At 56.8% G+C, this 19,830-nt stretch overlaps 1 protein-coding gene across 3 annotated transcripts in view; it reads left to right on the forward strand.

Annotated features, from left to right (window-relative positions):
- Nucleotides 1-1,767: 1,767 nt before the first annotated feature.
- Nucleotides 1,768-19,830, forward strand: part of ITGB4 (integrin subunit beta 4) — a 28,869-nt gene continuing 10,806 nt past the window's right edge. For all 3 annotated transcript variants that reach the window (XR_004243860.1, XM_032129230.1, XM_032129231.1), the window contains exons 1-28: nucleotides 1,768-2,240; nucleotides 6,514-6,605; nucleotides 6,882-6,964; nucleotides 7,441-7,542; nucleotides 7,948-8,152; nucleotides 8,674-8,770; nucleotides 9,178-9,349; nucleotides 9,988-10,251; nucleotides 10,652-10,741; nucleotides 10,903-11,025; nucleotides 11,142-11,309; nucleotides 11,580-11,656; nucleotides 11,813-12,024; nucleotides 12,323-12,426; nucleotides 12,579-12,677; nucleotides 13,449-13,575; nucleotides 13,711-13,830; nucleotides 14,316-14,422; nucleotides 14,747-14,780; nucleotides 15,217-15,405; nucleotides 15,910-16,013; nucleotides 16,354-16,412; nucleotides 17,017-17,040; nucleotides 17,200-17,348; nucleotides 17,430-17,609; nucleotides 18,155-18,303; nucleotides 18,779-18,983; nucleotides 19,459-19,619. Coding sequence is in view for 2 of the 3 variants with exons in the window: in XM_032129230.1 (XP_031985121.1) it covers nucleotides 2,236-2,240; nucleotides 6,514-6,605; nucleotides 6,882-6,964; nucleotides 7,441-7,542; nucleotides 7,948-8,152; nucleotides 8,674-8,770; nucleotides 9,178-9,349; nucleotides 9,988-10,251; nucleotides 10,652-10,741; nucleotides 10,903-11,025; nucleotides 11,142-11,309; nucleotides 11,580-11,656; nucleotides 11,813-12,024; nucleotides 12,323-12,426; nucleotides 12,579-12,677; nucleotides 13,449-13,575; nucleotides 13,711-13,830; nucleotides 14,316-14,422; nucleotides 14,747-14,780; nucleotides 15,217-15,405; nucleotides 15,910-16,013; nucleotides 16,354-16,412; nucleotides 17,017-17,040; nucleotides 17,200-17,348; nucleotides 17,430-17,609; nucleotides 18,155-18,303; nucleotides 18,779-18,983; nucleotides 19,459-19,619 (3,501 nt within the window). In the remaining variant the exon portion in view is untranslated. The remainder of the gene's footprint in view (nucleotides 2,241-6,513; nucleotides 6,606-6,881; nucleotides 6,965-7,440; nucleotides 7,543-7,947; nucleotides 8,153-8,673; nucleotides 8,771-9,177; nucleotides 9,350-9,987; nucleotides 10,252-10,651; nucleotides 10,742-10,902; nucleotides 11,026-11,141; nucleotides 11,310-11,579; nucleotides 11,657-11,812; nucleotides 12,025-12,322; nucleotides 12,427-12,578; nucleotides 12,678-13,448; nucleotides 13,576-13,710; nucleotides 13,831-14,315; nucleotides 14,423-14,746; nucleotides 14,781-15,216; nucleotides 15,406-15,909; nucleotides 16,014-16,353; nucleotides 16,413-17,016; nucleotides 17,041-17,199; nucleotides 17,349-17,429; nucleotides 17,610-18,154; nucleotides 18,304-18,778; nucleotides 18,984-19,458; nucleotides 19,620-19,830) is intronic.

Below are 19,830 nucleotides of genomic sequence, written 5' to 3' on the forward strand. Positions count from 1 at the left end.
AGGTGGTGCCAGGAAGCCCTGGGGCTGTCAGGGTCTGCAGGTGAGACCAGAGATCCTTTACAGAAGCCAACATAAACATTCTCCATCTCAGGTGGAGAAAGGAGGACATCCAGAAAGTCAGGACACCGAGTACTGTGGTGGAAGGTGGGTGCTCACGAGCTTTTCTGGTTGGCTTTGGGATTCCTGTTAGGGATCCATCACTAAAATAACTGGGTTTTTTACCATTATGCTTCTTGCTGCAGCCTAAATTGGCTTTTTCAGTTGCAGTGGCAGCCTTGCTTACATCAAAGAGGAAAATTGCTGCAGTGGGAGGTGGGGTGGGGCTAGTGGGAGCTGGGCCCTGCTGGTGGACAGGGCCGGGTGAGGTGACCAGATACATCTGTGAGCACCAGCACAAGCTCCCCTCCCATCTTGGGAGCTGAAGCCCAGTTTTAATTCATCTGCAGTGTTCAACACCTGCTGCAGCTGTGACCCCTGAGGCAGAGCAGGACCCTCTGCCTTCAGCCCCTCCATGGGAACAATCTGCTCTTCACCAGCAGCTCCAGCACCTGGCAACCACAGCCTGGTCCTGCTCTGCCTTTATTTTGTCTCATGTCCCAGCTCTCATGTTGCAGTCGCTGTCTTGATGTGCTTTTAAAAAAACAACAGCAAACCTCCTTCATTTTCAGAACTTTTGTTTAAATCTAGGAAATCACATCTCCAAAAGGGTTGGGGCTGCCAAGTCATGTGCTGGGAAACTCGGAAATGCCAGATTTTAACTGCCCGGGCCATCTTCCCCTGCACCCCTGCCTGTTTCCCACTTGCTGTAGTTTTTAATGGCACACGCACATCCTCCTTTATCCCGGGGCTAAGGCAATTTGCATATATTCATCTGAGCTTCCTAATTTCTTGCAGTGAAAGGAATCCTGCTCCTCACATTTCGATCAATTCTGGTGAGCAGCAGCCTCTGTAACCCCACAATGATAACGAGGAGGGCAAAATTGCCCTGCTCATAATTTTAATCTCCAAGTCAGGCAGGAAATGTGCCATTTTTTCATCTGGCTGTTGCTATTGTTTGTGTTGAAGCTCAGGGGATTCAGTTTTCCTTGTGAGGATCTATCAAGGAGCTGAAATGCAGCCTTTGCCATTGCATCTGCTCCAGGACGTGTGTGCTCCGCTCTGTAGAAAGTGTGAGTGGTTCTGAGCCACAACAAACCCCAGATTCTAAAGCAAAAGGGTGTTGTGGACAGAAAAACAACCTCACCTGAACCCTCTTCTGCTGTTCCTTGGACTGGGGAAGGGGTTTTAGATCCAGCTCAGGAGAAGGACTGGAATCAGTTGTGGGGTTGCTGCTCGTTGCAGCTTTGGACCACGGTGGGATGCAGGTGCTGCAAGGGGTTGCACTGACTCTTGAGGCAGATTTCCTGCAGGTAGGGAGTGGTCTGCCGTGCCCATGCCCTGGATAAAGCAGGATGCAGATCCATCCTCTCTGCAAGCAAAGCTCCGAGGCTGAGCTCGCCATCTGCGGGTTGTCGGGGCAGGAATTTATCTGGTATTTCAGCAAGGAGTTACCTGGGCACTGAGGGTGACACCTCCCCTTCGTGCCAGGGGGAAATTCAGAGGAAAAACCCCTGGCACGGAAGGTCGGGGAGCTCCGTCAGCTCTGCCCTGAGCGGGGAAGTGAAGCCGAGCAGCCCCTCCACGCCTTCCCACGTCCCGCTCGGCCCTTTTCCTGTGGGATGGTGCTTGTGCGGAGGGAGGGTTCAGAGAGCTGTTCCTGCCCGGCCAGGTGTGCGAGGGAGCAGTGAATGCCAGCCCTGCGTCACGGGCACCCCCTCCTCCTTCCCGGCTGGGATAAAACTTCTCCTCACCTGGCATCCAATCTCATTTATCGCAGCTCCCACTTCTCCTCCCTGCCAGCCCTTCGGGAGGGCGAGGGGAGTGAGAACAAAGTGGATATTGGCTGGAGGGTACAGGAACCTGCAGGGAGTTATGTGGGATCGCGGGCTGGCTGCACTCCCCGCCGGACCAGGAGTTGACGTTTAACCGGAAAGAGAAAAGGGACACAAAACAGAGAGGAGGGAGGGGAAAAAAAAAGGGGGGGGAAAAAAAAAAGCCCAAAGCTGGAAATCAAGTTGCAGCAGCGAAGCAGCACGTTCCCCCTCTGCCTTCGGAAGAATTTCTTGGCTTGGTGTGTGGGTGCCTGTTATTCGGGCTGCGGCAGAGGATTTGGACCCTGAGTCAGACCCAGCACTAATGAGGTTTGTGGAGTTAATTCAGCTGTGCTCTGCAGTGTCCAGTTCGCTTGAACTTTGCTGCGTTGATGAAGCGGGCAGTGAATTAATGCGCGGGCAGGTGGGCAGGACACGGAGCGCGGGGCTCAGCCCCTGCCCGCCTGTTCCCTCTGTTTTTCCCCCGGTTTTTGGCTGTCGGACACTGTCCCGTGCCTCTGGGCTGGCTGGGAAAGGCAACGCTCGTGGCCGGGCAGGGCTCTGGGGGCTGCACGGGTCGGGGTTTGTCTCCGCAGGTATTTGGGTGGGGGTCAGGGAGCGGTGGCGGGGGTGCCGTGGGTGCGACGGCAGAGCCGAGCCCTTTGGGGACAGGCTGTTGGAGGTTTCGGGGGTTGCCCTGTCCCTCAGCCCAGTTCCAGGGGGAAAGGCTGTTGTGCCTCGGAGCTGGCACCCAGGGAAAGCTTTCACGGGTGAAAGTGTGCGAGGTCAGCGGGGCTGTGGGTGTCTCCGACCCGCGGAGCCCACCGGGGTTGTTTTCCAGAACTGTTGGCTGCCCGTGCAAGGGCAGAGCAAGGGAAGGGGGGTTCCCGGAGGAAAAGGCCAGGAGGAAGTGGGGGGTTCAGGGTGGGCTTGGCTGACCTGCAGGTGTTGGGGTATTTGCAAATTGGTGGATCTGAAACGGACAGGGAATAGGAAAAAGGACAGGAGGATTGGTGTGAGGGGGCTGACAGGCATGGGTTAGGTGGGGGAAAAGGGGGATGAAGAGCACCCGCACAGGGGAAGGAGGCAAAAAGTGTCTTGTGGGGCCAAAGGAGCAGAGAAAGTGGCAGGAAGAGCACATGGAGGGAACGGGAGGGTCCCGGGGCTGTGCAGGCATTTGGGCAGTCCCCAGGCAGGGTCCTGCCCTTCCTTCTCTGCTCTTTGGGGTTCCTCCCTGCCCGAACCCGGAGGGCAGAGGGAGGAGGTGGTACCACAGCCACCAGCCCTTCACAGCACACAAAGAGCTCCCAGCAGCTCCAGGTGGGTCCTGGGCTGGGTCCTGCTGTGTTTTGTCCCTGGCTGGGGGATGCTGGGGGCTGTGTCTGGGGTCTGGATCTCAACCTGGGAGCTGAAAACAACAAACGGAGACGCTTGCATGGAGTGTCCCAGCTGGGGAAGGAGGGGAAATGGATGGGGAAGGCAAACAAAACCAGACCGGTATGATTTTCTGTGTAAATGATGATTTGATTTGTGGGTCGAGTTTTTGGGAGTTTTTTTGGGGGCCTGGCTTGATAATTTCCAAGGTTTGGAGCATGGTCCCAGCAGTTCTGTGGCACTGCAGGTGCAGGGGAGAGAGAGAACACGAGCTGTGTCCCCGATCCCCTGGGCTGTGGCTGCAGTGCCCATCCCCAGCACACAGGGATGTGTGTGGATGGTCCTTGATGCCGTGCACCAGGGTCAGTCCCCCACACAGCCCCCATGGCTGCAGCCATGGAAAGGGCAATTCCACCCAAGGGAGGAAAGGCTGTGCTTGGGAACTCACCAATTTCCTGCTCCCATGTCCCAACTTGCCGGGTGTCCCCCACGTGGCAGCTGGGACCAGGCTCCTGCTGTTGCTTTGTGGCTCATCACAACCTCCTCCTTGTTCCCTCTCCCCCTGGAGTCTGCCACTCCAGCCCTGTCCTCTGTCCCATTGCACCACGGTTTTGTTCGGAGCATTGCTTGGATTTTTGGGGATGAGGTAGCCAGCCCCAGCTTCTCCAGACTGAGGGGTTCTTGGCATAGTCCTGGAGCAGGTTTGTTGGCTGTGCTGAGGAGCAGGGCAAAGGCTGGGGGAGCAAGAGGAGACCAGGAGGAAATGCTGGAGCAGGTCTGGGAAGTGGTAGGAAGTTTGTGTGCAGCCAGGAGCTGTTCTGCCTTTCTCCTTGTTTTTGCACTACTGAAGAGATTTTGTTGTTGTTGCTGCTGTCATCATGAAAACCCAACCAAATCCTGCAGCTTTCCTGAAGTGAAAGTGGCGTTTTCCCTTCCATAGGACACTTCTGAAAGCGAGGGGTGGCCGCTCCCGTATTTTTGCACAAATATTGCAGGCTGCATTCCTGCGGTGGCAATGGTCTGTGCCACCAGCACCCAGCCTGCTGGCATCTGCCCAGCAAAATCCTTGAAGGCTGAAGGCTCGCAGGCCAACAGGACGTTAATATTGAGCAGGATTTTATGGCCTTTTATCTCAGCACTTGAAAAGAGATGATGGCAATTTATGTGCCCGAGGCCCAGGGTGTGTCTGTCTGTTCCTTGGTGACTTTTTCCTAGCTGGTGATTAAAGGATGAGGAATTAGGTCCTTGGGAGCTGAGCAGTCTGGTCTCATACTCAGTCCTTTCCTTGTGGCTCATGCCATGGTGGGAGATGGGATTTGCTGAGTGCCCAGGTGATGTTTTTGATTGTTTTCCTTCCACGGACTCTAAGGATTTCCTCCCTACCCTTTCATCCCACCTCTAACTGGCACCTCCCCACGCCTCCGTAGCACTGCCCTAGGCTGAGGCAGAACAAGGGAAAAAGGGATTTTCCTGGCTTCAAAATCTGCCTGTGCTGGTAGCAAGGGACACAACGTTTGCCAGCGAGTGCTGGTGTGAGGACTGTCACTGAAGGAGGTCACAGGCATGTCCAGAGTGAGGAATGTTGGCCTCAGAGCCAGCACTGTGACTTGGCCTGGAGGGACAGGGACCACCCTAAGCCAAACCTGCAAAGGGCCCGACTGGGGACAGTCAGTGTGACAGGGAGGGAAGCAGAGGCGTTCCCTTGGCCAGCTGGTCCCTTCTACCCATCAGAAAAGCAGCCCATTGGCAAAACAGCACATTGGCTATGGGTCCTGAGGAACAGCAGAGCTTCCCGGGGTTTCCCTGCAGAGATGCTGCCCTGAGGCTCCCGTGTTCCTCACGTTTGAGCCACTGGGCATTAATGACTGTGATAAATCCCTCTGGGCACGGCTGACAGGATGAATGAGACACTGATGTCCTGTCACCTGCTGCCTGTGTATCCAGTGACAGTCACAGGGAACCAAGTGCAGCTACCAAGGGAGATGTCCTGTGGTGTCGATGCTGGGCTGGTTGAGCCCTGTGTCACAGCACTTGCTGCATTCAGTGTATTCCACTGGCTGCAGTGGCCAATGCAGGAGGCAGAGGCCAAGTGAATTAATCTGATCTGGTGCTGCCGAGATCAGGTTGGGTCTTCCCAGGGGTTTCCCTGCAGCCCAGGCCAGGCTGTGAGTAGCTGAGTCTCCAGGTGACTGCTGTGTGTGCTGGATGTCCCTCAGGGAACTTGGACACTGTTACTGCACACAACAACTATTCCTGTTTCCTTTCCCTGTTTTAAGTGGTTTTCACATTCTTTTCATTTTAAAGTCAGGGCTACACAGCAAGAAGCTACAAGAAAATTCATTCACATTTTGTATTTCACAATTGCATCTTCCAGAAAGGAGATGCTTTAATCGTATCTTTACAGTGTTGTTTTTTCCTTGACTGCTCTCACTTGCCCTGCTGGGTGCCAGAATGAACCTCTGGCACAGCAGCTGCAGAACTCGAGTTCCAGCTTTGTCCCTTTTGTTTACCATATCCAAATGCTGACTTCTGGGTGGCAGGTTCTTGTTTTCTCAGTCACGTGTGGTGCAGGGAGAATGGTTCACTCTCTTTAGGATTTGGCCTCTGTGTCCATCAAGGAGTCCTGCTGCCCTGGACAGGACAAAAGGGAGCTGCCAGGCTCTCAAAACCACAGATTCATTCAACATCTCCAAAACTCCAAGCCTGGCATTTCCCAAGGCCTCACCCTCTTTTTATTGTTGGCTTGACCATCCTGGAAACTCTTAGTGTGATAGGAAATAGCTGAAGGGAGGGGTCAGTGTTGCTTTTGGGGAGAGATGTGGACAGTCGCTTTGTTTTCCTCCGTGTTTTTTTTTTTTCCCTAACCTGCCAGGAAAAGCAATGTCTTGGCCTGGGCAGTGCTCACACGTGTGGATGGTGCTGGGCTCTGGCCAGGAGCCTCCTGTGCTCCAGCTGCCTGCACTGTGCTGCTGCTGTCGAGCTGGGTACCCTGACTCCAGGCACAGGGGTGGCATTGTTGGGAATTTTGAGCCTTTTTCGATGCCTGGCTTTGCTTTCATGCCCTGCCCTGCAGAGCTCAGCAAATGCTTCCAGCCTTGGCTTCCCTGGGATGTGAGGGCTGTTCCACCCCGGCGGGGCTGGGAAGGGGCTCTGTGGGAGCTGCCCCGGTCATATCCAGGTCCATTTCCATCCCTTGGCTCTGTGCAATGTAGTGATCCCTTTGTTTCAGGAGGAAGAGGATGAATGTGCTGCCACGGGCGTGTGCCAGGCTGCTCCTCCTGTCCCTGCTCTGCGCCACCGGCCTCTGCCAATGGAGCAAAAGTGAGTGGAGCCGTGCTGGCTCTGTCTGCCACCTCCCCTTGGACACTGTGTGTACCTGTCCTGGGCTCCAGAAACACCAGTCCTCGTGTGGATAACACCTGCTGGGTGCTTTTCCTGCTGTTTTGGGGCCCAACTCTTGCTACCCCGCTGCTGTTTTGCAGCCAGTTTTCACTAACCAGGCACAACCTCCCTCTCTCCATGGGATCAGCCTTTCTCACACCCTCCCACAGCTCACTTTGTTTTCCCCATCCCTGATGCCCCGATCTTTCCTGGCAGATAACCGCTGTGTGCTGTCCCGGGCAAAGAGCTGCACTGAGTGCATCCGTGTGGATAAGGACTGCTCCTTCTGCACCGACGAGGTGAGACCTTGCAGGGCAGCCTGGGGCTCCCCTTCCCAGCCTGCTGATGGAGGGATCCCACCACCCTCAGTGGGAGAGGGACACGAGCAGAGGCAGCTTCTGGATCCAGCTTCTCATCTGGATGGGAAGCACTGAAATGTGGATTTCCTTTTGGTGCGGAAAATGGGGAGGGAGGGGAGTCCAGGGCAGAATTGCAGCAGTACAGGGTTTTATCAGAAAATGTCACTGTGCCAGAAACATGGTGTGCAAGGGGTGGAGGGAGAGTTTTATCCCACACAGCCCAGTAACTCACTGGTGGTCACATTTCAGCTGCTGGCTCTGTGCGAGGCTCGTCCCCATCTCTCTGCCCCTCTCCTGCTCCCAAAAGCTCATAATGCTCTTGGCACAGGACCCTGCTTCCTGCCCTGTGTATTCCCCCCTTTCACAGTGGATCTGGTGCTGTCTGTGGCTCTGAGGCTGTTCTTTCTCCCTGGCAGAGCTTTGAGGAGCCACGATGTGACCTGCGGGAGAACCTGCTGCGCTCAGGCTGCGGCGAGGCCAACATCGTGTACACCCAGGGAGAGATGAGGACACTGAAGGTGCGTGCTGAGGACACAGCCCGTGCTCAGCCTCTCCTGAGGGGTCCTTCACATCCTCCATCCTCCTCTAGAGTCTTCAGCAAGAAGGCCCAGATACTGTTTATTGAGGGTCTACTCAAAAGCAATGCCTTCCCTGGCTGGTGGACCTGTGGGCCACTGGTCCTGATCCAGGCCGGGGTGACTTTGCAGACAAAGCACGTGTAAGCAAAATGCTCACATCCTTCTGGAGGAGGTGCCTGGCTGGACACCTGGGGGAGGCTGTTGGGCAGTACATGAGGGAGGGGAGCGTGCTCATCCCTGCCTTTGCACTCCCCACACACCTCCCTGCTCCTTGCCTCCTCCTCCTCCTCATCGCACCCACGCTGGAGATGGAGTCCATCCCCTTCATGTCACTCTTCTTCACAGAATGCCAGCATCAACACGTCCCTGCAGAGGACCCAGGTGTCCCCCCAGGCCATGTCCATTCGGCTGCGGGCTGGGGAGGAGATGAGCTTTGTCATGGACGTCTTCCAGCCCAAGGAGAGCCCTGTGGATCTCTACATCCTCATGGACTTCTCCTACTCTATGTCTGATGATCTGGACAACCTCAAAAGCATGGGGCATCAGCTAGGTGAGAGCAGAGCTGGGAGAAGAGGGGAGCCTGCTCCTGTGCTGATGAAGGCAGGCAGCTTGCTCCTGCCTGCGGCTGCGAGTCCTCTGCCAGCGCCAGAGAGGGGAAAGCAGCTGGCAGTGGGCTGAGAGGTGTCTGTTTTAATTAGAGCTTCTCATTATCACTGCTCTGTGCAGCCCCGTGTGGGGATGTCTCTCTGGTCCTGCAGGGATCCTCACATATGCTCTCCCCTGCCAGCCCAGCGTGAGGCTGGTGCCTCTCAGAGCTGATTTGTACAGGGCCTTTGGCGTCTTGAACCTGCTGGGTGCTCTTGCAGGAGCTCCAGTTTTGGAGCTGCCAAAGGGGGTGTGGGTTTCTGGCCTATAAAACCCCAGAGATCTTAAAAGATGACAGTTTGGGAATCTTATCTAAGAACTGACCAGCAGAGAAGATGCCCACAAAAGGACTTCTTTCCCTGGAGCAGGGAGCTCACAGGCATCTGTTTATTTATGAGCCTCCCCCTTTCTTTCCTCTCCTCCCAGCGGGCTTCCTGCAAAACCTGACTTCCAATTACACCATCGGATTTGGCAAGTTTGTGGACAAAGTCTCGTCCCCTCAGACAGACATGAGACCCGAAAAGTGAGTGAGCCCCTTGGGTCCCTGAGGTGGGAGTAGAGGGAGTGGAAAGTGCCTTCTGCTTCTCTGTGGCTCTCAGTGCCTGCAGTGCAAGAGCCTCCGTCCATCTCTCTGCCTTCACTGCCCGTGTCTTCCGTGGTCTCCCTATCCCTCAGGGCTTGCTGCAGCACCGTGATAATGCCAGCAGTGTCATCCCCTGCTTTCAGACCTTCCCTGCTCTGCCACAACAGACTGCACAGCTTGTCTTCTCCTCTATCTCTGCCCTCATCCCTTCTCCCTCTCAGTGCTGGTGGCTGAGCTGCTCAGCTCCGTGACTTCCCTTGAGGGACTCTCCCCACACCTCCTCTCCTTGCACCCCAGCATCCCTTTGCTCCTGCCCCACACAAGACCCCTGGTTCCATCTCTCCTAGGCTGCGTGAGCCCTGGCCCAACGCCGACTCCCCGTTCTCCTTCAAGAACGTCATCCGCCTGACCAGCAACATCAACGACTTCAGCCAGGAGCTGAGCAAGGAGCGCATCTCTGGCAACCTGGATGCCCCCGAGGGCGGCTTTGATGCCATCCTGCAGACAGCTGTTTGCAAGGTGAGGATGGCCAGGGCTGTGTTTTTAATGAACGGATCTTCCTGATGCCCACTGATGAGCAGAAGAGCCACACACTGGGCAGCCCAGAGGGCAGCCAGGGAGCCCAGGTTCAGCTACAGTTGGTTCCTGCCCTCCCAGCCACACACTCCCAGAGCCAAGCTGTTTTGCATTCCAAATTTTTCCTAAGTCTTAAGAACATGTGTGTGTCCTGGTGTTTGATGCCCAGCACAGGAGCTGCTTGCTGGGCACCCTGCATGTGCTCTTTGCTCTGTCCCCCTCCGTGCCCGCGGTGATGAAACTCTGCTCCCTGGAAAAGAGCCCACTTGGGCTTGGCTGCTTGGCTGAGGGATGAGCACAGCCCCAGACATGTCCGGGGAAGCGTGGGCTTGCCCCCTGTACACACATGTGCCTGGCACCGAGCTGCTGGGTGGGAGACACCCCATGCTTTGGGGGTGCCAATGGGTGCTGGCGTTCCTGGGGGCACATGGCTGGTTGTGTTTGCTGCCAGGAGCAGGTGGTGCCTTGTCCCTTGGGTATTCCAGCTCCTGTCAGTGCTGGCTTGCCAAGGGCTGCAAATGCTGCGCAGGGGTTTGGGAGGCACAGAGATAAAGGTTCCTTCTCCCCTTCCCTGGCTGCAGGATAAGATTGGCTGGAGAAATGACAGCACTCACCTGCTCGTGTTCTCCACCGAGTCTGCCTTTCACTATGAAGCTGATGGTACCAACGTCCTGGCAGGGATCCTGGCGAGGAACGATGAGCAGTGCCACCTGGACAGGCACGGCACCTACGTGTACGACACCAAGCAGGACTATCCTTCAGTGCCCACGCTCGTGCGCCTGTTGGGCCAGCACAACATCATCCCCATCTTTGCTGTCACCAACCACTCCTACAGCTACTATGAGGTGAGGAGACCACGGCAGTGATGCCACGTGGGATTACCTTTCCTCCAGGACCTCTGCCTCAGCTCAGCTGTGAGGAGAAATTGTTCTGCCATCGCTTGTCCCCAAGTGCTGAACCAATACCTTGATATTTGGGAGGGTGCCACACTGTGCTGGGGGGCTGCTCTGGGTTGTGGGAGGTCTCGGGGTGTATTACTGGGTGCAGGAATCTGAGCTTCTAGAGCTCTCCCTGTGGTGGTTTCTGCTTCTTGTAAAGCAGTGGAGGCACAGAGTTGGAGAGTAATTTAGGTTGGAAGGGGCATTTGGAGGTCTCTGATCCAAGTCCTGCTCAAAGCAGAACCTGCTCCCGTGATAGAGGAGGGTTCTCATGGCCTTGGCTCAGGGAGCTCCTGTCTCTCTGCAGAAGCTGCACAAGTATTTCCCCATCTCTGAGATCGGGGTGCTCCAGGAAGACTCTTCCAACATTGTGGAGCTGCTCCACACAGCCTTTGAGGTAACGGTGCTCTCTGGGGCTTCACTCTGGCTCCCAGGGAGGGCAGAGGGTGGGCACCTCCTGAGCGGGCAGGAGGCAGGATGTGGCCCCTCTGGAGCAGGCCACAGGGTGCTCCCGGGTCCTGCTGACAATCAACGTTGTGTTTATCCTCTGCCACCCAGCGCATCCGCTCCAAGATGGACATTCGGGCTGATGCCACCCCCAAAGGCCTGAAGACAGAGTTCACCTCCCCAATGTTTGAAAAGACAGAATCTGGCTCCTTCCACATCATCCGTGGAAAAGTGGTAAGTCCTCGGATGGCAGCGGAGGGACAGCACGTGTGAGGGGATGAGCTCCCATGTCCAGCTGGGATGTGGTCCAGCAGAGCTGGCTCATCCCTGCAGTGCGTCCCTTCCTTCAGGGCAAGTTCCACATGCATGTGAACGCTCTGGAGTACGTCGGTGGGCAGCACGTCTGCAGCCTCCCCGAGAAGGAGCGGGACGGAGTCATCCGTGTGAAACTCACGTCCCTGAGCGACAGCCTGGCGATCAAAACTGCTGTCGTCTGCGACGTGTGTCCCTGTGAACAGGTGGGGTGATGCAGAGAGGTCCCCTGCATCAGGCCAGCCTGGGGTGGGAATGTGTTGGCTGGTGCATGTGGGTCCTGCTCGACCCCTCAGCGATGCTCAGCCTGGCCAAGATCTCCATCACTGCCCTGTTCCAAGCTGAGCGTGGTGTCCTATGGCAGAGCTTGGTCTTCAGGGCAAAACTTTGCCCCTGGATCTGCCCTTCTGATTCCTGAAATGGCCTTGGGGGCAGCTGGGCCCATTCAGCAATGCCTCTTCTCTCCTCTCTTCCAGCAACAAGAGTTGGACTCGCCCAAGTGCAGCTTCCACGGGAACTTTGTCTGCGGACAGTGCATCTGCCACCCGGGCTGGTAAGGGCTGTGTCCGGATCCACACCCCTCTCTCCCAGGGATCCTGCTGGGTCCGGGGATCCACAGTGACACACACTCATGCCCTGGGCACCCTGGCCCGGACCCCGCTGTGCTGCGCTCTGCTCCTGCCTTTCTCAGCACCATCTCTGTCCCCAGGCGAGGGGACACGTGCGACTGCTCCCCGGCCTCATCCCTCAACAACAAAGCCTGCATCCGCCCGGGGGACACGGAGCCGTGCTCGGGGCGGGGCGAGTGCCTGTGCGGGAAGTGCCAGTGCTACTCCGAGGACCAGACCCTGCGCTTCGACGGCGCCTTCTGCGAGTTCGACGTCCTGCAGTGCCCGCGCACCTCCGGCTTCCTCTGCAACGGTGAGAGCACCCCAGAGCCCCCCAGCTGGGGCATGTGCTGGGTCTGGTGGCACAGACGGGGTGTCCTGGGCTGGTGGCACTGGCACGGGGGGTTGAGTGACCAGTGATGGGCGGCAGGGACTCTGCGCTTGCAGACGGGCAGGGAGGATGCTGTGGAGTCTGTTTGCAGCCCCTTTGCACCCCAAGAAGAAGCCCCTTTGCAGCCCCTGTGCACCCCGAAGAAAGTGGGGGAGCCACAGACAGGGCGGGGGGAATGGCCCAGCGCTGGAGCTCAGGTAACCCCTCCTGTCACCCCCAGATCGTGGCCGCTGCTCCAGGGGCGCCTGTGTGTGCGAGAGCGGCTGGGAGGGCCCAGGCTGTGAATGTCCCACGAGCAACGACACCTGCATCGACAGCCGAGGGGTAGGTGCTGCCCTGCCCTCCCCAGGGACCATTGCTCCAGGCAGATCCTCAGGGCTGGAATCTCTGGGCTGCTGGGGCACCTTGCCGAGTCCCAGGGCCACTGTGTGTCTGTGATTGCTCTCAGACACCAGCTGCCGCCTCTTCTCTCCCAGGGCATTTGCAATAATCACGGGAGGTGTGAATGTGGCAGGTGCATCTGTGACATGGCTTCGCTGTACACCAGCTCCACCTGTGAAATCAGCTACTCCCTGGTGAGTCCCTCCGGGTTTATCACTTATTCCCACACAGAGCCTCCAGGGAAGGAAGGCAAAGCAGAGATGAAGGCACATCTCAGTCAGGAGCAAAATCCTGAGCAAGTGTTTTTCTCACCTGTCTTGTGGCCAGGAAGGGGCTGGCATGGGAGCTGCTTTGTAGCCACCAGCTGTTTTTGCCCTCCTGTTCACCAGCAGCAACTGTTGGGAGTCTGTCTGTGTTTATCTGCACCCTGGTGATGGGCAGAGGTTGGAGGCTCAGTTTGTGGCTTGTTCTGATTTGCCTCAAGACTGGGAAGAAACTCATTTCATAGGATCACAGACTGGTTTGGATTGGAAGGGACTTTAAAACTGAACTCATTCCAACTCCCCTGCCATGGTCAGGGACACCTTCCACTAGATCAGGTTGCTCAGGGCCCTACCCAACCTGGCCTTGAACACAATTGATTTCCCCATTGACAAACATGGGCTAATCCCACAGGGGGCATGGAGAAAGCTGGCTCGATCGTGTTTTAGAAAGGCCACTGAAACCCTTGAAGAAGATCTAACTGCTGCCCAAATGCAGGCTGTTGGTATAAGGGATTTTAGAGGCAGCTGGGCTTATAAATCCCTCATTAGCTGCCTGCTCTCAGTGACTCCTCTTTTTGACCTGGACCTTGCCCTGGCTCTGGGGTGAGGATGCAGTGCTGTGTCTCCAGCTCTGCCTTTCAGAGGCTGTGTCCTCCCTCGCTCCCGTGGGTGTCCCTGACCATCCCACCCCACCTCTCCCAGGGCTTCCAGGCTGTGTGTGAGAGCATCCGGGACTGTGTCCGCTGCCAGACCTGGGGGACGGGCAGCCTGAAAGGGAACTGCAGCTCGTGCCAGCTCCAGATCCAGATGGTGGAGGAGCTGAAGAAAGGTAACATGAGAAGCAGAGCTGGGTGCAGACACGTGCAGTGTCTCCTGTGTGCCCTGCTCCGTGTGTGCGTGTAGGGTGCTCCCCAAGTCGTTCCTGGCCCTGGTGACTTCACAACTGTGTCCCCTCTCCCCGCAGAGGAGGCTGGCGAGTACTGCTCCTTCCAGGATGAGGATGATGATTGCACCTACCATTACACCCTGGAGGGAGACCCCAGCGTCCTCCCCAACACCACCGTCCGTGTGCAGAAGAATAAAGGTGAGCAGGGATCTGGGAGGAGCAGGGGATGTCCAGCCTGGGGTTTGGATCAGAGTGACCAACTCCACAGTGCCTGCAATCCCTGCTTTGTCCCTTTGCTGTGCCCCTGGGCAGGGTCAGCTGCAGGCAGCACCTCCCTGCCCACCTTGCTGTGTGACACGGGTGGGTGACACTGTCTGTCATGTGAACTGCAAGGTGTGGAGCGTGGCGCACTCAGAGAGACCTTTAGGGATCAGAGCTGCCATGGGCAGGGATTGCTGCAAGGTGCTGCACAGCCCTTTGGTATGGCTGGGTGTGAGCAGAGGTGTGGTAGCCCTCCCTGAACAGCATTCCTCGTTGTGAGGAATTCCCAAGGTTAACTGGGCTGCTCCATCCCTCAGAGAGCTGTGGTCCAGCCGTTCCCCTCTGTCCCTGCCTCCCTGCTCCCTCCCTGCACACCCCACATGGGGGCTGATGCCTGGGAGTGATGTTGCTGTCGCTTGCAGAGTGCCCACCTGGGAGCTTCCTCTGGCTCATCCCACTGCTCATCTTCCTCATCCTGCTCCTGGGACTGCTGCTCTTGCTCTGCTGGAAGTTCTGTGCCTGCTGCAAGGTGAGTGTCTCAGCTGGCTGCCCCAGCCCAGGGAGAGAATCAGGTATGGCCAAAAACATGACGCATTTCTAGAATCCACCCAGCCTCCAGCACGGCCAGATTGGCTGGGGATGTCCCTGTGGTATCCAGCACCTCTGTTATTGCTGACATGAGCCACTGGTGAAATTTTAGCCAGATAATCCCCCATCTGGCTAAAATCAGCTTGAGAGCCCCATGCACCCGCTGCCCATGCATCCCTGCTGATGTGGATCCTCCCGATGGAGACATGGAGGGGTTTTGTCCTTGGCCACAAAGTGATTGTGTCTCTGGCCGTTTGTTTTCTAGGCTTGCCTGGCCCTGCTTCCCTGCTGCGCACGAGGTACCAGCCCTTGGTCCTGGGGGAAGGGTCTGGGGGATGCACTGCCTCCCTTGGTTTGGGCGTGTGCTGGGATAGGGATCCCTCCTCTGTGAGCTGGAGAGGTGGATCAGGGAGAAGGCTCCTAGCAGAGAGCCTGAGACAAGGAGCCCTGGAGATGCTGGTCCACTTTTCTTCCCTGCCCCACACCATGAGATGCCCTGCTGGGAATCCCACTGCTGGCTCTTCCTGGCCTTGTAATGCTTAGCTGGTGAGATGTGTTCTCCCTGCTCATGGCCACCCCTTGCTCCCTTCATCTCACTCCCCTCCCGAGATCCTAACCCCCTTAGCATGGTGGAAACCCTATTTATCCCCCAGAACAGAGTGTCTGGCGTTGGGAAGCTGGTGGCTGTCGCTGTCCCAGTGTGCCCAGGCTCTGACCCCGCCCCTGGCTCTGCAGGTCGCACCGTTGGCTTCAAGGAGGACCACTACATGCTCCGCCAGAGCCTCATGTCCTCGGACCACCTGGACACGCCCCTGGTGCGCAGCGGCTCCCTCAAGGGTCGGGACACGGTCCGCTGGCAGATCCACAACAATGTCCACAAGCAGGGCGTCCCCTCCCCTGCTGCCACCAACCCCAAGGACCTCAGTGAGTGTCACCTGTGAGGGACAAGGTGGGGGAGGTGTTGTGGCTGCTGTAAAGGACCCAGAGCCTTGCTGGTGGCCCCAGAGTGTCACCTCCCAGCCCAATTACAAGGGTGATTGTTCCTTTACCTGCTTCCATCCTGGGGGAAGCTGAGCAGCACAGTCCCGTGTCCAGCCCTGTTCTGTGGCAGGGCCCTTGGAGACCTCCTGATGTGCCCTGCTTGTGTCTTAGTCTCATGAGCTCAGTGACCCAGCCTTGATTTTGTTGCCTCATCAGTCCAGAGCCACCACTGGACATTGTTTCCTTCTCTGGATCTCGCAGAGAGCTTCCCAGTTCTCCCTCCCGTTCCCAGAGAGGGTTTTCCCTGCTGGTGCTGTGGGGTTGGGGTGTTGGTGACACAGGAGCTGGACACGGAGCAGGGTGTGTGTCCCCGTGCTCCCAGCCTGTGGGTGGGTTATTTCTCTGACCAAGAAGGAAGGAGTTTGATTTGGGAATTTCTCTTTCCAGTTCCCTACGGGCTGTCTTTGAGGCTGGCCCGGCTTTTCACGCAGAACCTGGTGAAACCGGACACCCGGGAGTGCGAGCAGCTGCGCAAGGAAGTGGAGGAGAATGTAGGAGCCTGGGCACAAGGGGAGCTTGGGGTGGCCTTGGGGACAGCCACACAGGAGCAGTTTTTCTTCTTTTGTGAGAAAGCACAATTTTTAAGGTCACAATTGTAAGAACTAGTGAAGAATCTCGTTGAGGTTTCAGGTTTGCTTTGGGGCATGTGATCTGAAGCTCCTGTTTGGCTTCAGTTTGCAGCCTCTTGCCGTGTCCTGGGGAGAAAACTGGTCTGGGAGGGCTTGGAGTGGGTCAGAGGGCTCCTGTGTTTTGTGGCAGCAGCATCTGCTCACTGAGCACATCCCTGTTCAGTGAGGGATACACTGTGAAAGCCCCTCTTGCCCCGTGCAGCTGAACGACGTTTTCAAGCACATTCCTGGCTGCCACAAGGTCCAGCAGACCAAGTTCAGGTGAGTCAGTGGGGGAGAGACTCCTGCAGGGCAGGGTTCCCCCAGGGTGCTGCTGATGATGGGATGGACCAGAGAGCTGGGGGATGAAATCTGCAATGCTGGGAGGGAGCGTGGGCTGTGAGACAAGCCTGGTGTGATGCTTCACCCACCCAGGGCTGCAGAGCAGAGCCCACCCGGCTGTGGAGGAGATCTCAGCTGAGTCTGGCTTCAAAAGCAGCAGGAACAAATCCTGGTTGCATGGTGCTCGATGGGAGAATTCCCACTGGCTTCAAAAGTTTCAGCCTGATGCAAACTTAGGAGAGCCTGGTGCAGGCCGGGAGGAATTTGGGGATGCCAGTGCTGAGCAGGGAGTGGTATCTCCTCCCTACAGCCTGATGCAGATGTGATCTCCCCTGTGGGCACGTTTCCTCACTGCACTGGGAAACCCAGGGCAGGAGGGAGCAGCCGGGCAGGAGGGAGCATGTGCTGGGGCTCTGCGGGATGGGCTGGCACCCGCGGGGCAGTGCTGCAGCTCAGACCTGCACAGGGCTGTGATTCACACAGCACTTCGTCTCTCTAAAGGTGTTAGTCACTCTGATTTCCTTGGGTTTTTTTATTCCCCCAGGTTACAGCCCAATTCTGGGAAAAGGTAAGAGGAATTTGCAGCTCTCTGGTGCAGCTTCTCCCTCTTCGTACACACACGTGTGGGGTGACTGAGTGCCCCACACACTCACTGGCCCCCAGCTGCTGTATGAGATGAGTTACTCTGGTCTCAGCTCTCACCTGCCTTTCCCTCCCCCCCTCCCAGGCAGGATCACACCATTGTGGACACGGTGCTCACCGCCCCTTACTCAGCCAAGTCAGACATCATCAAAGTGGTGGAAAAACACGTTTCCCACGAGGCTTTCAATGATCTGAAGGTTGCACCGGGTTATTACACAGTGACCTCAGACCAAGGTAGGGAGCAGAGCCCAGCGCTGCCTCCTGGCTGGGTACAGGGGGTTATTTCCCACCTCTCACCCTTGCCCTTTCCCCCAGATGCTCAGGGAATGGTGGAGTTCCAAGAGGCCGTGGAGCTGGTGGACGTCCGTGTCCCGCTCTTTATCAGGGAGGATGATGATGATGAGAAGCAGCTGCAGGTGGAGGCCATCGAGGTCCCCAACGGCATCGCAAAGATTGGGCGCAGGGTTGTCAACATCACCATCATCAAAGAACAAGGTGAGGGGCTGTGACTCTTTGAAGGTGTTGGTGTTTGAGTGTCCCGTGTGCAGACGGGCTCGTGTGGTTTGTGAGGCACAGTCTGCATACCTGGGCACCCCCAGAGCAGAGACTTGCTTGGTGACTCCTTTCTGAAGTCACCTGGGTCTAAACTGGAGCATCCTTTAAAGCATCCAAAGGAGGGGCATCTTCCCTGCTGGCAGAAACATTTGACCATCACAAGTTTAGATGCTACCAGTTCCATGACCGAGTAAGGGCTGACCACATTCCTCTGCTGCTCCAGCTCATACAGTGCTGGAGTGAACCCAAACCCCCTTGATGTTATTGTGCTAACGTCCCCAGCACATTCCCTCTGCTTCCCACCTGGCTGTTCTCAGCAGGGAGCACAAATGGGGAGTGGTGATTCTCCAGCCCATGCAATGGGGTTCCTGCACAGTTCACACCTGTGGGTGACAGGAACTCTCTTCACGGAGGACACCTGAGTGTTTGTGATGTGATTCTTTGTGTGCTTGCTCTACATATTCCTTCTCTCCTGCCCTTTCCAGCCAGCAGCCTCATCACCTTCCTGCAGCCAGCCTATTCCCACAGCCGCTTTGATAAGCTGGCCAAGATCCCTGTCGTGAGGGAGATCCTAGAAAACGGGAAATCCCAAGTCACCTACAGGACCCGGGACCTCACCGCCAAGAATGGCAGGGTAAGGGTGGTGCTCCTGGCCTTGGCAGGCAGGCAGGAGTGGGAATGTAGGGCTGGGAAAAGGCCAGCCCTGGGGGTGCAGAAGAGGGGTCATCAGGATGTGGCTGGGGGAGAGGGGACCCAAGGCTTGAGGTCAGCACAAAGGTAGACATTCCTCTCCATCCCTTGGTCCCTCAGGGAGGGAGGACCTGAGAGGAGGCCTGTGCCTGAGGCAGAGGGTACTGGCTGCCCCTGGAGCTGTGGGCACTGGGAGGCAAATGGAGATTGACTGGGAAATGAGGGAAAGCTCTTTGGGAGTCTCCTCATGCATGCTGCAGGCTGTAATCATAGAATCATGGAACACTTTGGGTTGGAAGACACCTTACAGATCACCTTGTTCCAAGCCCCTGCCATGGACAGGGACACCTTCCACTAGATCAGGTTGCTCAGAGCCCCATCAGACCTCACCTTGAACACACCTCTTCCTTCTCCTCCAGGACTACATCCTCACGGAGGGTGAACTGGTCTTCCAGCCTGGGGAGACCCGAAAGGAGGTGCAGGTGCCCTTGCTGGAGCTGACAGAGATAGACACCCTCCTCAACAACTGCCAGCCCAAGCAATTTGCCATCGACCTCCTCCACCCCAAGTACGGCGCCAAGATCGGCCGCTACCCCCAGACCACGGTGACCATCGCTGACCCAGGTAGGGGCTGGCAAGCAGGCGGTGACAGTGGCTGCGGGGGCTGTGGGACTCCCCCTCCCCGGACCAGCCCACCCCGATGTGGTGCACAGAGTTCCAGCGTTGCTCAAAAAGCCGCAGCGAGGTTCCTCCAGCTCCGACTGGCGGATTTGGGTCCCCCTCTAGAGGCACGAGTGGGAATGATCAGTGGGCAGGGAGAAGATGGATCGTCTCCCCGGGTAAAGGAAATTAAAAGGGATTCTTAATTCCTTTTCCTTGGGAATTTGAGTGAAATCCATAAAAATAAGGGAGAGGTAGGACTTGCCATGAGTGGTGCGTGGTGCTTCCTGTGGCTGGACAAGGAAAACTGTCATCAAGTGGGTCAATGACATAAATAATGGATTTATCACAGCATGGCAGGGCAGTGCTGAGAGAGGCACGCTTCCTTCTTTCATCCAAGGGGGAGGACTGGTGCTGATGTGATCTTTCTTGTCTGCAGAGCTGGTGGATGGTGTCCCCTCGATGTCTGGCCTGAGCCAGGTCCCCCAGTCCCCCAAAGGCCGCCTAAGTGCACCACTGAATCCCGATGCCCGTGCCCTCAGCTCCAGGGAAATCAGCTTCAACTGGTTTCCTCCACCGGGAAAACCCCTGGGGTACAAGGTAAGGGGTGAGTGGATCCCAGGGAAGAGTGTGGGTTCCCGCCTGCAGGTATTTCACACAGACATTTGTACCGAAAGGATCCAAGTACACACCCAAAAAGGGAGCAAGTTCATCCCTTCTGGTCCCCTCCATCCTTGAGGAACCACTGCTGGGTGGATGAGGGATATGCAAGAAGGATTCCTGGTGACTCCATCTCCCTTTCCATCACTTA

This window comes from Corvus moneduloides, chromosome 19 (assembly GCF_009650955.1).
Source record: "Corvus moneduloides isolate bCorMon1 chromosome 19, bCorMon1.pri, whole genome shotgun sequence".
Lineage (NCBI taxonomy): Eukaryota > Metazoa > Chordata > Aves > Passeriformes > Corvidae > Corvus > Corvus moneduloides.